Here is an 18,636-nt window from a genome sequence, read left to right on the forward strand (position 1 = left end):
GTTTTATGGGAGCCTTAGTTGTTTGCCAGGTTTTAGTTGAGCCTTAGTTGTATGCCAGGTTTTAGTTGAGCCTTAGTTGTTTGCCAGGTTTTAGTTGAGCCTTAGTTGTATGCCAGGTTTTAGTTGAGCCTAAGTTGTATGCTAGGTTTTAGTGGTGTGTAAGTTGTGCATCAAGTTTGTAGTTGAGTATGAGTTTTATGCCAGGATTTAGTGGAGTGAGAGTTGTGTGCCATTTTTTTGTGGAGTGTGAGTGCGTCCTAGATTTTTGTGGAGTGCAGTTTGTAAGTATTTAGTCGATTGTAAGTTGTATGCCACGTTTCTATGGAGAGTGGGTTGTATACCAGGTTTCAGTTGAGTGTGAGTTGTATGTAAGGATTGAGTGGATTATGACATTATGCCAGATTTTTGTGGCGTGTGGGTTTTATGCCAGGTTTTAGTGGAGTATGAATTGTGTGGCAGGTTTTAGTGGAGTGTGGGTTGTATGCCAGGTTTTAATGGAGTATGAATTTCTTGGCCATGTTGTAGTGGAGTCTGAATTGTTGCCAGGTTTTAGTGGAGTGTGGGTTATATGCCAGGTGTTAGTGGAGTACGAATTGTGTGCCAGGTTTTAGTGGAGTGTGGGTTGTATGCCAGGTTTTAGTGGAGTATGAATTTCTTTGCCAGGTTTTAGTGGAGTATGAATTGTTGGCCAGGTTTTAGTGGAGTGTAGGTTATATGTAAAGATTTAGTGATGTGTAAATTTTATGCCATGTTCGTATTTTGTGAGTTGTATATAAGGATTTATTCTAGTTTAATTGGTATGCCAGGTTATAGTTGGTTGTTAGTTGTATTCCAGGTGATAGTTAATCTTTAGTTGTATGCCAGGTTAAAGTTGATTGCTAGTTAAATTCCAGGTTATAGTTGATTGTTAGTCGTTTGCCAGGTTATAGTTGATCGTTAGTCGTTTGCCAGGTTATAGTTGATCGTTAGTTATATTACAGGTTATAGTTGATCATTAGTTGTATGCCAGGTTATAGTTGATCATTAGTTATATTCCAGGTTATAGTTGATCGTTACTTATATTCCAGGTTATAGTTGATGGTTAGTTATATTCCAGGTTATAGTTGATTGTTAGTTGTATTCCAGGTAATAGTTAATCTTTAGTTGTATGCCAAGTTATAGTTGATTGTTAGTTATATTCCAGGTTATAGTTGATCATTAGTTATATTCCAGGTTATAGTTGATCGTTACTTATATTCCAGGTTATAGTTGATGGTTAGTTATATTCCAGGTTATAGTTGATTGTTAGTTATATTCCAGGGTATAGTTGATTGTTAGTTGTATGGCAGGTTATAGTTGATTGTTAGTTGTATGGCAGGTTATAGTTGATTGTTAGTTATATTCCAGGTTATAGTTGATCATTAGTTATATTCCAGGTTATAGTTGATCGTTACTTATATTCCAGGTTATAGTTGATGGTTAGTTATATTCCAGGTTATAGTTGATTGTTAGTTATATTCCAGGGTATAGTTGATTGTTAGTTGTATGGCAGGTTATAGTTGATTGTTAGTTATATTCCAGGTTATAGTTGATTGTTAGTTGTATGGCAGGTTATAGTTGATTGTTAGTTATATTCCAGGGTATAGTTGATTGTTAGTTGTATGGCAGGTTATAGTTGATGGTTAGTTGGATGCCAGGTTATAGTTGATTGTCAGTTTTATTTCAGGTTAAAGTTGATTGTTAGTTGTATGTTAGGTTATAGTTGATTCCAGGTTAAAGTTGATTGTTAGTTTTATGTTAGGTTATAGTTGTATTACAGGTTATAGTTGATCATTAGTTATATTCCAGGTTATAGTTGATTGTTAGTTGTATGCCAGGTTATAGTTGATTGTTAGTTGTATGGCAGGTTATAGTTGATCATTAGTTATATTCCAGGTTATAGTTGATTGTTAGTTGTATGTTAGGTTATAGTTGTATTACAGGTTATAGTTGATCATTAGTTATATTCCAGGTTATAGTTGATTGTTAGTTGGATTCCAGGTTATAGTTGATTGTTAGTTGTATTCCAGGTTGTAGTTGATTGCTAGTTAAATTCCAGGTTATAGTTGATTGTTAGTTGTATGCCAGGTTATAGTTGATCATTAGTTGTATGCCAGGTTATAGTTGATTGTTAGTTGTATTCCAGGTTATAGTTGATTGTTAGTTGTATTCCAGGTTGTAGTTGATTGTCATTTACTACACTTACTGTTGTTTAATTGACATTCAGTGTAATATATTTACTTTGGGTTCTTCAAATGACTTCTCCTTAACTGCTCAAGAGATTTGAAAAAATAGTTCTATGAAAGATGCATATTAATATGTCCTCGAAGGGAGATAACCCACACAACAGAATTCTTAGTAAATGTGCAATAATAATTAGTCATTCTAAAAATTATGAAAGTTTTATATCTGTTGATGTAAAATTGTGAAAGTCATGTTATATTGGTCCATGTAAAATGGTTGAAGATATTTTATAATATGTTCTTTCATTCAATTTTCAAGGCTTGGCATTTCATTAACAGAATGCTTATGTTCTTACTTTTAGATGGCCCACACATAGAGTATGGGTATAGACGTACGTATGAAGAGGGGGATAATGTAACAATACTCTGTGATGTGCAATCTAACCCTTCTGCTAAAGTATGGTGGCAGAAGAAGGAGAACAACTCATTCTATTTGGATGGTAATCAACTGATACTCATCAATGTTACAAGAGAAAATGGTGGAGACTACCTCTGTTTTGCTTCCAGTAATAGAACACGACAAAATGGAATTGTGGAATTGGTCACAGCTAACAAAACATTCCCAATTGATGTTCAGTGTAAGTTATCCTGAGAGAATGAGTATGTGGGAGATCTTCTAAATTTGAACTATTTTATGTGGGGGTTTTGCTTGATGAATTTGATTGCACTAAAACTACAAGAAATTTAAAAAGAAGAAAACTTAAGAAAAAAAAAGAAAGTGAAAACTGTAGCTATTATTTTATTCAAAGAGTTTTTATTGAAAGGATGCACAATTCAGTGAAAGTATGTGCACTTTTTCATTTTCTAATGGTCTTTTAGCAGGGAATTTTTAAAAATTTAAATGGCAGCTGTAAAAAAAAAAGATCTTTTTATCCTACTAGTAAGGAGACACACTCTTTGTGGGAGACATAACTCAAATCTGGGAATCTACATAAAAAATGGAAGGGTTAACATGTATGAAAGCAGTGATTTTTTACCGACCCACTGACCTAATAACATTTTACTGACCCACTGACCTAATAACATACACATGATATTGGGAGGTGGCTTAGAGCTGCAAGAAATCAGAGTCTGTACTGAACATTTTCACTGGTTTGAGTAATTTGGACTACTCAGCCATTTTGTTACACAAAAGAAAAATCTTGTATGCACTAGATAGGCAGAAGAATCTGTCCAGAATTCGTTAGAGGGAATTCTAAAATAATTATAGTTGAACTGGTTGACTTTGCTAGCATTTCTATTTTATCTAAACTCCTAGCTTCCATTCAAAATGTATAGCGAAGGTACTGTCCTTTATTTATAGTGATATCTAACTAAAATTTTTAGTACATCTCATCTCGTAGATAGGACTGCCTTAATCAACTGATCATTTCAATTATTGCAAATAATTATTGCAAATAATTCAAGCAGAATTACTTTTTTCTACATCAGAGTTTATTTTCTAGTGTAGAAATGACTGAGTAGTTCTGATTATGGTTTTAGCTGAAGGTGAAAGTTGACAGTGTATTCTTAGTCAAATTTAAATTTCGTATTACTGTGCTAAAATTAAGCATTGACCATTTTGATTAAATGGGGCACACTTTTAATATAGAGAAATACTGAACCATACTGATTTTTTTAGGTGACATTTCAAAATTTTAAGTAATTGGATCATTTTTTTAGCCAATAAAGGTATGTATTATTGTTGTTGCCTATTGTTAGCTTTAACAGTCTTAAAATCTGGCGTTTTCTTTTTCCTTCATTTTTCTTTACCAGATGGACCTGGAAACTCCATAAGGTTATCTCCAAACATAACAACATTGGTTACAAGTCATGGATCTACATTTCCTGTCATTGAGTGTATAGCTGATTGTAACCCACCGTGTTCTTATTTCTGGACAAGGATGGGTTCTGGAGCTAATCTTACCTTGGGCACTGTCAACAGATGGCACCACACAGGAGAGCACACCTGCCAAGCTTCCAACCGAGTTGGTAGTACTAGATATGAGACAAACATAACCTTTGTTATGTATGTAAAGTGTAAGTTGAAGTTCATTTAATGTTTCCTAATAACTGTTGGGGCAAAATTATTTATGGATTTTTGTAATGAAGATTGAAGTATCTCAGTCAAAGTTTTTTTTTATTGACTTCGATTTTCCTTCTCAAGAACAGAGTAAATTTCTTTCCATAATGGATTTTTTTCAGATATTCACATTGTAGAGCTCTGAACTTATTTATGTGGTCATATTTTAATGAATGCTCAATTTTATGTCTGTTGCTCTTGACTGAATTATGAAATAATTATTTGCATTTATTCCTGTATATATGACCCTATTTGAAAAATTACTACATTTTTTCTAATAATGAAACTCAAATTATTACATACAGTCAGAATACAAAGAAAAATCAAGGAAATCAAGATTTGGACAGTTATATAAGAACATGTTCCAAGGAGAATGACTATAAAGGAAAAATAGACATACAGAACAAAGAACATGAACATACAAATAACACATACAAAGAAACTAGAGTAAATAATCAACCTGCACTCCACTGGGAGCATGGACCAGGTGCACCAGCAGGGTAAGCTTCCTTTGCTCTTCTAGAAACAGCCACTTAGTTGACGAAAGAGGAAAACTACGACACTGTGAACAAATTTCTGTCAAATACCTAATCATCGTCAAAGATATCCTCTCATACTGGTCAGGATACAACAACTGCAGCAGGACAACGTTTGCTGCTCCATCTATCAATTTCTACTTTAAGAGTAAGTATTTTTTTTTAGATCAGCCTTATATAGAAGTAGTAGACTTAAACAATTACAACTGGTATGAAGAAGGAGCTGAGGTGAAAGCTATGTGCAGTATAGAAAGTTACCCTGAACCCAACATAACATGGTCCAGAAATGATGGAGTAGTCATCCCAGCAGGTAAAGTACCCTGAACCCAACATAACATGGTCCAGAAATGATGGAGTAGTCATCCTGCAGGTAAAATATCCTGAAACTTACTTTACATGGCTCGATGAAGTAGGCATCCCAGCAGGTAAAGTACCCTACACCCAACATAACATGGTCCAGAAATGATGGAGTAGTCATCCCTGCAGGTAAAATATCCTGAAATAACATTACATGGTCCGATGAAGTAGGCATCCCAGCAGATAAAGCAAACTGAACTTAACATAATATTGTCCAGAAATAACGTGGTATAGAACTATGAACCAAACTTAAGATGGTCCAGAAATGATGGACCAGACATCCAAGCAGATAAAGCCAACATAATATAGTATAGAAATGATAGATTGGTCATCCCAGCAGTAAGTGTATCCTTAAACTTACATAGTTGGTCCAGAAATGATTAAGTAGACATTCAAGCATGGAAAGTACCTGAACCCAACAGAACATGGTCTAGAATTAATAATATTTTATCAGATGAGCCACTCTTGTTTGATTTGGTATAACTGTCTTAGATTTACTTTTATAATTCAACTTGATTTTATATAAGATTTCTACTTGGTTGTTTTCATTTAGTGGATCAGATTATTTTGTATAAAATGACTTGATGCTATGATGTCATTCTATTTGTCTGCACACAGCAATTCAAACAAGGGAACTGCCATTTGGTTTTTAGGGGGAGGGTGCTAAAATTTGAAATAAAAAGGCAGGATTGGAATTTTCAAGAAATTAAAAAGCAGAACAGCCCATTAAAAATATGCAAGATCTATTATAAAGACATCTGATATTTGTTTGTTTATATTCTTATTTAAAAAAAGGAAAAAAAGCAAGACCTGTATTATCGCAAAATAAAAAGTTAGGATTGAAAATTTGTCAAGCTCCCACCCTAAAAAATAAAATGACTGCTCCCTAAACCCAAAGGAAGTAATGCTTTGAATATAAATTAATTATTGAACTTTAGACTGTCATCTACTAGAAATTTAATGATACTTGATAACCTGTTCAACAATTATAAACTTGTTTAGTAATTGTGACATTTTTATGGTGCATTTTAAAAATTCTGCTATTTTTTAATTTAACAAATTATCACATATAATGATACATGCCAATATTAGTTTTGGGGAAATGACATGTCTGTTCACTGTATTTAAACAATTTCTTATTTTTCCTGTAGGAACCTTTACTATTAATACAACAGTCAACTGTATATACGATTGTAAGGTTGACTCCACAATGACAATACACCATGCTGAATGTTTAGAATCAGGAAGTTATTACACATGTAGCGCTGACAATGGTGTCACTGGACCAGTTTCTAAAAAGTCATTAAATAGGATGTTGGTTAAATGTGAGTACCCTAATGTTAGATATTCCCTCACCAATGTGAGTACCCTAATGCTAGATATTCCATCACCAATGTGAGTACCCTAATGCTAGATATTCCATCACCAATGGGAGTACCCTAATGCTAGATATTCCATCACCAATGTGAGTACCCTAATGTAAGATATTCCCTCATCAATGCCAGTACCCTAATATTAGTTAATTGTTCCTTCATCAATATGAGTACCCAGAATGTAAGTCAGATATTCCCTGATCAATGCTAGTATCCAAATTTTAGTTACTAAGTTATATATTCCATCACCAATGTGAGGAGCCATGTATTAGTTAGATATTCCCTCACCAGTGTGAGTACCCATGTATTAGTTAGATATTCCCTCACCAATGTGAGGACCCATGTATTAGTTAGACCTTTCCTTACCAATGTGAGGACCCATGTATTAGTTAGACCTTTCCTTACCAATGTGAGGACCCTAATGTTAGTTAAATATTCCCTCACCAATGTGAGGACCCATGTATTAGTTAGATATTCCCTCACCAATGTGAATACCCATGTATTAGTTAGATATTCCCTCACCATTGTGAGGACCCTAATGTTAGTTGGATATTCCCTCACCAATGTGAGGACCCATGTATTAGTTAGATATTCCCTCACCAATGTGAGGACCCACGCATCAGTTAGACATTTCCTTACCAATGTGAGGACCCTAATGTTAGTTTGATATTCCCTCACCACTGTGAGTACCCATGTATTAGTTAGATATTCCCTCGCCATTGTGAGGACCCTAACGTTAGTTAGATATTCCCTCACAAAGGTGAGTACCCATGTATTAGTTAGATATTCCCTCGCCATTGTGAGTACCCATGTATTAGTTAGATATTCCCTCACCAGTGTGAGTACCCATGTATTAGTTAGATATTCCCTCACCAATGTGAGTACCCATGTATTAGTTAGATATTCCCTCGCCATTGTGAAGACCCTAATGTTAGTTAGAAATTCCCTCACCACTGTGAGTACCCACGTATTAGTTAGTTATTTCCTTACCAATGTGAGAACCTTGTGTTTTTGTGTGATATTCCCTCACCAATGTGAGTACCTAATGTTATAGTTAGAAATATTTTCTAATTACCACTCATTAGAGTTGGGGCTATATTTCCATAGAGTTTTCTTTTACAGATATCTTCAAGTTTTGACTGCATATTATGCATTATGTATTGTGAATCTATCAATGGTATTTGTGTTAAAATCAAACAAAGTTTTGCCCATGGATTGTGTAACCAGATGTGTATTGCAAATGTGTCAGTCTGCCTCTCGCGCCATCTGTTACACTTTTCTGTAATAGATTTCTCAGCTTTTACTGAATGGGATGCGAACATATTTGGTGTACTGTTTTTGCATTATAATTTAAACCAAGCTGTCCTTTTCCAAGTTCGCGCCTGTCGACTTCCTGTTTACCATACCCCTATTTTGAAAGAAATGGTTTTGGTCAGGGTATTCTTAGCATAACATTGAAGGACTTGTTAATGGAGCATAATGAGAGATACACATCAATAGTAGTATCACTACTGTTTATTGTAGCATCTATTTGTCTGCCATTGAAATCATTGTAAGCACTACTTCAATGGCCTTTGGCCTTAATTGTTTACCTGGATGTTGGGAAAAAGCCAAAACCCAATTCATTTTCACGGTGTAAGGTCAAAATTTTAGGTTTTTAGTTGTTCTTTTCTGTGATTCATTTAAAATGAACTTGTTCATATTGTTACATACATAGAAAAAACATGTGTCTACTAATTTTTAAGATCAAAGGTAATTCCACATTTTTAAGTTGAAAATTTTAGTAACCTTTTCTTGTATTGCCTTGGTTTATTTGGTGTCATTTAAGTCTGATTTTAAGACTTAATTTTAGTCATTTATGTATTTTTTGGTATTTTCTTTTAAGGTAATCCACGACCAGCAAACATGAGTGTCTATAATTACAGTTTAAAACTTGGTGATACTATCAACTTGACAGCTACTTTCATTTCAATACCTGGACCAGCAGTACAATGGCTGTTCAGACCCAAACCAACATCAGGAAACAGTTCCTTAGAAATAGATGATTCAGATCGTAGCTGGAAAAACATCTTTTTCACAGCTGTCTATACTATTGATTCCATTAGATATTATGACTTTGGTCAATATTTTGCTGTTGCTGATAACTTTAATGGCATTCAATCTACTATTACATTCAATGTGAAGCAAAATAGAGAAGGTATATAAACTTTCTCAGTTTATCATGACAAATAGTCATCACCAAATGTTATAATTAATGACTTCTTTATTGTCATTGGTTAATTTAATTTTCACATTTTTGTTGACATTGCAGTGTCCCAGCTAGGACTTGAGGGCAGAAGGGCGCAAATTTTTAAAAAAGCACTTTTTACACACAAACTTCATGAAAAGGGGCAGTATTGTTAATTTCTATAATTTGAAAATCTATAATATGAGTTGTTCTTCCTATTTTAAAAGTTTAACTGACTACTGAAGATCATTTACTTAACTTCTTTTTATTTTAAGGATTTCCTGAAAAGGCCCATAACCTTGCGGTAGTGTGTTCCAAATCATCAGCTGTGATTACATGGATATCAGCATACAATGGAGGATACAGACAGAACTTTACTGTCTACTGGGGCTGGTTAAGCCCACCCAGGGTAAGAGGTCAGACTGTCAGTGATCCAGGAGAAAACATGACTGTTGCTGTGACAATGGAGTTGATGGAGACTGACGTCACTTATTTTTTCTCTGTTGAAGCTGTCAATCAGATTGGTTTTACTTCTTCAAATGAAGTGGTCAGTTGTACCACAGGTGAGTACCCTTGCTATTGGAAAGGCCTTTATAGAATGATTGTACTACTTCTTAAGATGTTCAGCATGGGAGCAACAGTATGTCTATTTTAAAATTACAACTTATGGTAGTTTTTAAATTGAATGCCCTTGAGCAATTTCTGAATTGACAGTACATGTACATACATGTCCTTATAAGTACATGTAGGTTAATTTAAAACTTATCACTCCATACTGGAGTCTTCTAATAGCTTGGTACACAAGAGTCCAGGAAATTCTGGGTTCCATTCCTGGCTCTAATCAAACCAAAAGATGTCAGCCATTGCTCCTCCCTGAGAAATAACTGATTGGCTTGGAGTCAAAATAATATGTGTGAGTTATGTGACATATCTACCTGTTGGTTGTTGCTTTATATTACTAGCACAATTAAAATCAAGATCAGCATGTCAAACATATTATACCTGAAATTTATGAAGTTCCTGCTATATGATGTAAAACTACAATCTATCCATCAATCCAACAGATTCAACATCATTAAATGTCAGACAGAATCAGGCAGTGGGTGAAACATAGTATGGAAAAACCCATAATTTTGAAAGTTTAATTTGACTACTTGCACTATCAGAATCAAGGAGAAAGGACAAGATTTTTCATATTATGTTGGTGCATTGAGTTATAATTTCATTGAAATGCACTAAAAATGAACATTTCAAGGACAGATAACTCTGTCAAAAACCTCATTTTTCTAACATTCTATTGAAAATTGTCTGAGGAAATCCAGAGATGCAGTGATCAGATAATGGTATTTTCAAATAAAGAAAGCATCCTTGAGTGAAATCATATTGTCAGATTGGTAGGGTTTTGACATGCATTTTTCTGATTGTTTCCCATTTTGCCAGATTCTTACAAAAACTGAAACTTAATTATGTACATGCAACCAATATTTTTTTTACTTTCAAGATATGTTTGTTTTGGTCTTGTAGCAAGGACTGGTTTTGGAACACAAACACAGACAGCCAGTAAAGGAGGGGTTATAGCAGGTGCTATCATTGGATCTTTACTGTTTGTGGCTATTCTGGGAATCATAGGCTTTATTCTATTCAGGAGATATCAGTCTAAGAAAGGTATCCCACTTTAATCTGAGATATAGAAGGGGCATATTGGAGATTTTTAAGAGGGAGTTACCCAGTTTGCCCAACATTTTGCAAGAATTTTTTTTTACTGTGAAAATTGTATTAAAAACATTCAATTATTTTTTTCATTAAACTATTGGAACTACTACTCAGTCTTTCATGTTAGCCACAAACTATTTTATTTTCAAAAGGGGGGGGGGTGATTTTATGTTGAGTTAGAAATTCTTGTTCGTGCAAGCCCCCAATTCATTCTTTTTTTCCACCAGCAGCCCCAGTTACTGGTACAATAAAATCATTTGAAAATCTGTAATTTTAAGTAATGGTGGAAATATTGAACTGTATTTTTTCTGTTCATGATAGATTAAAAAATCTTTTAGGGGCTTAAATTTGGAATACTGAAAAAAAATGACTGGTGTCTTACACACAAGAAAAACCTTGTATGCACTAAGCTAAAGAATTTTTCTGTATTTTTTTTTTTTGATCAGATACTTACTCTAAGCTTAACTGGTAGAATTTTTGCCCACTACCTTTTTTCTTAGGTTTTTTCTTTGTGCCAAGATTGTCATAAGATTTAGTGTTCTTTATATCTAGTTACATCTAACGAAAATTCTTAGCTTCACCTGATTGATGGAACCACTTTGGTCCATGTAACACTATAATTTTGGTGAATAATTCAAGAAGAAATTCTCCTTTCTGCACCTGATAATATTTTTAGTGTAGTAAAATGGCTGTGTCGGTTCCAATTGTCCTTTTTAGAGGTTCTGAAGTCACTAATTAGCCATATCTGAACTGGTTTATACAACCAATGAACACTTATATTTTACCAAATGACTACTGATCAGTTTTATGGAATGATCTTTTTTGGTTGTCCCTTTTACATAAATGAATTTAATAATATAAATATAGAAACAGATTTCATTATTTTTCTTTTAAATTTGCTTTTGTTAAAGAAATATAAAATGTGTAAAATTTATATTTAAAAATATTTTGAATTCAAAGAAAATTTGTAACATTCTTTCATTTTAGGTAATTCAAAGTTTGGAGACCTGCATGTTAAGTTCAACAACAGAAATTGAGAAGTAGGAGAAGCCTTTGTTTAAATTATCAAAATGATGACATAATAAGTGTGAAACATGTCTCAACTTAGATGGTGGCATTTTACCAGCCAATTTTAGTTATTTTTTTATTTTTACGGAGTAACACAAAATGGCATTATATCTTTATCTACCTCATCAAATTATTTTTTTCATGCTTCTTTGATTTTTTTTTTAAAAAAAGTGAAGGGTTTTTTATATGTTTTCATGTAAAGGAAGGAAGTTTTTTGAATATTTGCTATTTTTTTTACTATTGGCTATTTTTTGGTGCAGAGTTCATAGACTTTACACCAAAGCATGGTCAAAGGTTTGGAATGCATGGAGGGAAAAAGGAACCATCCCTTTGAAAGTAAGAAATAAGCAATAGAATTGGATTTCACATAATTGACTCCCCGTGCAGGTCTGGGTGTTAAAAGAATAGGCCTGCAGCAGCGCTAAGCTTGTCGTAAAAGGCGACTAAATAGTGCTCAGAACCCTAGCCAGGGGCTAGGGCGCTCTGCCCACAGAGCAACTGGGATGTGTGCCCCAGGTGGTGGAATGGGGTTCCCCTGGCGTGTTACATGCTGGGGTTGTCAGGCTATAATACGGAAACCTGACCGCAAACCATAGTGGTGCACTGTGTTGGGGAAGATGCCACGTTCCTCGCACATTAAAGAACCCTACTGTGGTATTCTTCCAGAGTAGGAACCATAGGGCTCCGCCACAGGAGGCTAAATTGCCCGACCCTACCCACCTCTCCCTATTTCTAGTGGCAATGAAAATTTGTCGACCCCATTGTCCTTGTGTCCCATCCCTTTTTCATTTCATCATCATTTCATGTTCATTTTATCATCAATTTCATGTTCATCGTCTGAATATAGCTGAAATATTGCTGCTCGGACATTAAACCCCAACAAACAAACACATAATTGACCCATTTTTGCTAATTTGATTAGCATGCGTGACTAGTGTTGTTCAATCAGTTGAAAATGCCAACCAGTTAGGGATCATAATTGGTAAGGGTCAACCAATCAATTATCAACTACTATGGGTTTGCCATTTGTATATTTCCTTTACTAAAATGAATCAAAATTTAGCATTCTTATAGCACAACTTCAGGGAAGAGTTTACAATTTTTACAAATTAAAGTGCCTTCGAAGTTGAATATCATTTGCAATCAAAATCTAAGCTGGAGATCATTCCTTTTGAATTGAATTGTAGCAAAATATCAGTTCTTATAATCACGTATATAACTAGCCAAGTATTAAGTGTATAAACTTCAGGTGTGCATTCTCTTCACTCATATGTCTGTTAGTGTTTGTATATGAAAAGTCATTTATACACACATTTCTTTAAATGCTCATGATGTGTTCTAAATTTATAGTGTTTCTTGCCAAAATTATTGCCCTTGGAAACATTAACAGTTTCCTTTAAGATAGTTACAGATATGGAGACGCAATAAAAGTTTGGTATTTGAGCCCTATAGATTAGTTTCATATGAAGTTAAAGTAATTTTCTTAAAATGGGTTCTCTCAGTAATTGTATTGACACAAAGGATACTGTTATAAATTTTATATAATTTTTTTTGGATGTATTATAGGTTATAAAGAGTCCATTTAAGATGGTTCATTTACTAACATAGGTCCCTGTGTACTATCTTAAAGAACAGTAAATATATTGGAAGGTTCTTTTGATCAGATCAAGCATATTGTGTCTCCAAAATGTAGTTTATAGTTATACCTTTGTGGAGGTAATGTCATGAGAGTGAAAATTATAAAAATATTCCTAAACTATTGTCTAAGTTTGTATACATGTTGGGATTTTTAAAGCAAATACAATTTTGTATGTGAAAAAGTTGTTTTGTGGATGACAAATGACTGCTATATACATTCGATGATAATGTATTATGAAAGTTTAAATCTATTTATCACATCTGGGTGGTCAACCGACTGATTTAAGGCTTTTATTGATCATCGGCACACCACTATGCATAACATATACTCCAGTGAAGATAAGAGTTTGGGTAAAACAAAAGAATTTCCTCGTGGAAGTGTATATTGAGCATAATTCACACATGCTCATCAATTATCCCACAGTTAACATAAAAGGGTATATAATAAAAAGTCAGGACAAATTTCATAGTTAAAAAGAATTTATCCTGCTCATAAAGACAAAGTGTTGCTTACTGTGATTAAATACTAGATCCTATCAGTAAAAATAGTGATATAAGGCAGGTATAATCTGTAAATGGGTAAATTCATAAGCTAGGTTCTAACAGACTTGTGATGAAATGTCTGTTGGCTGAACTGTCATTTCATGCAGAGTAAGAACTGATTGGCCTCTACTCTTTTGTTTTGTTATTTGCCTAATAGGTTCCTTCCTGTCAGACTGATTTCACAAATGTTTGTAGGTATAAATTTAGTTGTAAGTTACCGGTAGACCAAATAAAGATTGTTCATCCCCTCCCATCCCTAAAAGGTTAATAAAAATTTTTAAATATTGTGGTGGGAATTTCAAAATTAGGAAATTGTTCACATCAGTTTCTAGCATTGAGACACTATATTGCACAAATCTTTCATTTCTTGGTGACTAAATCGATGTCTCTGCTCTAGAACTGGTGTGGCTATGGATTTAGAACACATCTTTACTTTAAATAGCTATAATTAAGCTAGCAATACCTGGTAAGAAATTAAAAATAAAATATAAAATCCTCCCACCCGCCCCATATTTTTTGTATATATGTGAATGCAAAATCTACCATTTAAGTTTACTTGACCTCATGACATCCTACTAAAAAGTGTTATCGTGTTGTCGTTACTAACTGCTCGTTACACTTTCTGTTCTGAATGTAAGTGGGATCTGCAGATAAATGTATTATTACATTTGAATGTGAAAATTCTTGCCTTATTTTCATGAGTTTGTAGTATACAGTATGTACGGGTAGTTAGTTTTATAGTCAGATATATAATGTATTTTTTTCTAATAATTGTTTTCCTGTATAATCAAAAATATCTTCAGACCTTTTGTTATAAATTATTTTTACTACCTGTGACAATGATTTATGGTAGAACATACCTATTACACAGAGCATTCTTTTCTGTCATCTTGCTAAATCATACAGGTATCTATATTTTATATTAACTAATAGTGTTTGAAATGATGTAAAAAGAATTTACTTAAATTATTTCAAATGACTTTTTTACATAAAAATAAGAATGATAAAATTAAAAACATTATTTAAAAAAAAACGTCTTTTCTAGAGGAGATAATTAATGGGAAATTTGTTTTCAAAGGGGAGATAATTGGTGGGAAAATGTTCTATTGAAATGTATAGGGATTTTCAGTTCTAATATTGCAAGAAAAAGAGTTCAGTGTCATCCAATTTCATTTTGAAATAGGGAAAAATGTCTCAATTATCTCAAAATCAAGTTATGTGACCTTATGTTTATTACATTAATATTCTTTTCAAGTATGTACATTCAGGGTCATCTTTGAGAAAAACTAGGAAAATTTATTAGGTATGATCTGCCTTAATAGATATACATTTGTTTTTGTTTGATGATATGATTGCTACAGACAAAGCACTGTAACTGGTCTAATATTGTGTGCTTTGATATGCTCAAAACATGACAATGTAATGTTATCAATTTTTATTTCAATTTCATTCAGAGATGCTTGCTTTTAAATGATATAATTATGAAATGTACCTTTTTGTTTTTTTGTTATAAAAGAATATGAATTTAAAAACAGTAACATCGTATTGGAATGAATTTGATAGAGGATGTGATATAAAAGGACTTAAGTCTTGATCTTGAAGAGCTTTCCTGTATATCATACATGTACATGTATATGATACAAGTCAATCAACAAACATTACCTGTAGGTCCTCATTTAAAAATATACTGGTTCTTAAATGAATTTTATATAGTTTTAGTACCTCAGTTATATTGGAATCACCTGTCCCTCTATTTACTCAGATTTCATCTAAAAAATTTACACTGCCACTGGACTGATTGTTTTCAAATTTAGTATGAGGCTTTGTATGGATTGTGCATGCATTTTCAGCAATTTTGGGTTTCTGTCTGATATCAATGTTTTGTCAGACTTGTACCGTATTCCTATCATGACAATGTCATATTTGATAATATACATTGTATATTTTATAAGTGTAAACTTGTGTTTATTGTAAACTATGTAGAATTTGTACTTGTGCAGATTATATACAATTAATGTTATAAAATATATTAATTTTTTCTTTCTTCATTAATTTTAAGTTTTTTTTTCATTGTTATCTATTGTGTGTTTAAACACAGACTAGAAGGGTTCATTCATTGTGGGTTAAAATGCATGCTGAGGGCATTCATTTATAGTGTATTTAACGCATGATAGATGCATTTGTTTATTAGCACAATAGAAGCATTCATGAATTACGTGTTTGGCGGGCATTTTGTGTGAGTTTTGGTATTTGGCATGTGTGAAATCTGAACGTCTCAAGGAGTGTATTATTAACCAGGTCCATTTTAATGTGTCATCAGTGTACATGTTATTTTTGGTCATTTCATAGTTGATTTGTACTCAATGTTGGTGCTTACATTTTTCTTAATCTTTTGTGATATCAGTTTCCTAATATTTGTTCTTAATAAATAGCCTGATTTATTATAAACATGATAAACCTTTAATTACATATCAAAATTATTTTATATATAATCATTGTTGATTTGTTCAAATAGCAATAAACTTTATTAGTGTTGATTGTCTATTCTAAGACTATAATGTCCTTGCCTTGTCTGTTCCTATACCATGATGTCCACACTTCTCAGCCTTTTGACCTTTATCAAAGTGAGGTATCACTTCTTATCGAAAACTTACACCTATCTTGCAATGGGGTATGTAAGTCTCATTCTAGTTTCATTTTCTTTACCAGAATTTCTGATGTAGAATGTATTGAAAACCGAAGACCGATCTGTATTTTATTGTTTACTTCCGGATACTTGAAATGCTGTATAACAATGCAAAATCTTCTAGTTAATGTATTTTCTTACTACATTTATCATGTAGAAATAGTTATTTGTCATTTTTATCGGTATTTTTACATAGAAAATTTTTTGCCCTTAACAATGAACTCGACGCTCTCAAAATGACAAATATCTATGCTCTTGAATGGTAGACTAGGACCCATTCTCGTGAAATCACGAGGTCACATGACGAGACTTACATACCCTATTAGCTATGACAGTTCAAGTTAATTTCATATAATATGATACTTTGAAAATTTTCAAGCCCCTGGATGGGAATTGAACCCTACCACCTCTGGCATGCTGGCCTAGGGTCTATACCGCTAGGCTACAGATACTATTTGGATTTTCAAAGTATGTGTATCATATTAAATGAAACTTTAACTTAACTTGAATTGTAATTGCTAATTGCAAGGTTGACACCCACATCACACTATTAAGAAATGAGCATGAACAGATCCATAATAGGAGTCAAGTATTACAGTTTGATCATGAAAATGGAGGACGTTGAGGATCCTGAACTTTTCAGTTCATTTTTTTGTTATTTTTTCATAATTATGGTAAAACTGCACGTTTTATAAACAAAGCAAGGGTGCCTGTCAAGTGATCAACATTTACAGAGAATATGAAGTCATGTTTTATTGAATTTGAATAACAGAGTTGAACATAGAATTACAATACTGAGACAACTCTATTATTGAAACTAAATTTTGTAGGAACAGCTTTTGAGATAACAAGTGTAAAAATTCTAAAAGAATAACTGCTTAAAAGGGTTAAAAGGGCAATTTTTTTTTTTTTTTTTTTGGGGGGGGGGGGGTTGGGTGGGGATGAAGTCTAAGGTCATATCTAAACTAAGTTTCACATTTACAACCAGCCTTTTATAAATAAACTAAGTTTTCCTAGATCAGGCCAGGTAGATACAAGATTTTAGGTTTTGGGATTGGTGGTTGGGGGAGAAGTAAAGACTGAGCAAAGGGTCCAGGAAATTTTTCGTTGTAAAATTTATTAAATTTGAAGATTTCATGGAAACATTTTCTTCACAAAAATAGATTCTAGATTTTTTTTAAGGGAAGACATTTCAAAACAAAACTTACAGGGCAAGTTGAAAGACTATCAAAATACAGAAAAACAATTCGCAGCAATTACAACCCATAATTCGCTAATGCCTATCTGAACAAAAATCTGAGAATCTTGTAATACCCACTACAACACATTAGATTTACAAAGACCTCACTTTATTATCATTTAGTGGATTTAAACACAATCCAAAGAATTTAGATAGGAAGTTTCATACCATCATGGTCAATTTTGGACCGTTAAAAATGCACAAAATTACCATTTTAAATCAAAAAAGAGATGGAATCCTTAGAACCCCCTGGATCGGAGTTAATGAGCAATAATTTTTTTCTTATCTGAGCATAAAGCAAGTTTCATGTTAACAGGTCTTCGTCATGGAGGCACTCCATTGTAACATGAGTTGTGGAGTTGTAGCTTATCAGAATCACAGACTATTTTTTACACCTTAATATGACTAGCACATTGTATACATTAGAATTAACAAAACAATCTTAAAATACTGTTACATCTCTAATACCATAAAATTACCCTTACAAACCTTACAACTTAGTAACAGAAGAAAGAGGTTTTGTATCAGGAAATATACAAGGCCAGGAAAAATAAACCAATGCAATGAATACAGGTTGATAAATCTTAATCCAAAGAAATTGATATGTTTATATACCGGTAATGCCTAACATCACAATAATGATTTTCATACCAAGTGTGATACAGTCCTTGAACCTATCCACACAACAATTTGACGGACTGAGGACCATTGACTGATTGATCGCTGACAGATCGATGACCGATCTGATCACAGTTTTTTTTTATGTTAAATGACATAAGATCTGTTTTAAATAAAAGAAATGTAAAATATAAGTGTACATTGTATAACATATATATAATATTATGCAAATATGTGTAAAATTGACAAAGAAAACAAAAAATTCCATATAATACATTGACCGCTCTATGGTCATGTGATGCGATCAACAGTTA

The 18,636-nt window shown here is 33.1% G+C and overlaps 1 protein-coding gene across 6 annotated transcripts in view; it reads left to right on the top strand.

Moving 5' to 3' along the window:
• LOC148600783 (vascular cell adhesion protein 1-like) overlaps positions 1-14,799 on the top strand; it is a 30,008-nt gene extending 15,209 nt beyond the window's left edge. For all 6 annotated transcript variants that reach the window (XM_088556598.1, XM_088556597.1, XM_088556602.1 and 3 more), the window contains 8 exons: positions 2,564-2,839; positions 4,017-4,280; positions 5,026-5,169; positions 6,368-6,541; positions 8,475-8,786; positions 9,092-9,379; positions 10,341-10,481; positions 11,517-14,799. In XM_088556598.1, coding sequence (XP_088412724.1) covers positions 2,564-2,839; positions 4,017-4,280; positions 5,026-5,169; positions 6,368-6,541; positions 8,475-8,786; positions 9,092-9,379; positions 10,341-10,481; positions 11,517-11,566 — 1,649 coding nt within the window. In that variant the 3' untranslated portion in view covers positions 11,567-14,799. The remainder of the gene's footprint in view (positions 1-2,563; positions 2,840-4,016; positions 4,281-5,025; positions 5,170-6,367; positions 6,542-8,474; positions 8,787-9,091; positions 9,380-10,340; positions 10,482-11,516) is intronic.
• The last annotated feature ends 3,837 nt before the right edge of the window (positions 14,800-18,636 follow it).

The sequence above is a fragment of the Perna viridis genome, chromosome 12, assembly GCF_037379345.1.
Source record: "Perna viridis isolate PV_CMFRI_1.1 ecotype Kerala chromosome 12, ASM3737934v1, whole genome shotgun sequence".
NCBI classification, from domain to species: domain Eukaryota; kingdom Metazoa; phylum Mollusca; class Bivalvia; order Mytilida; family Mytilidae; genus Perna; species Perna viridis.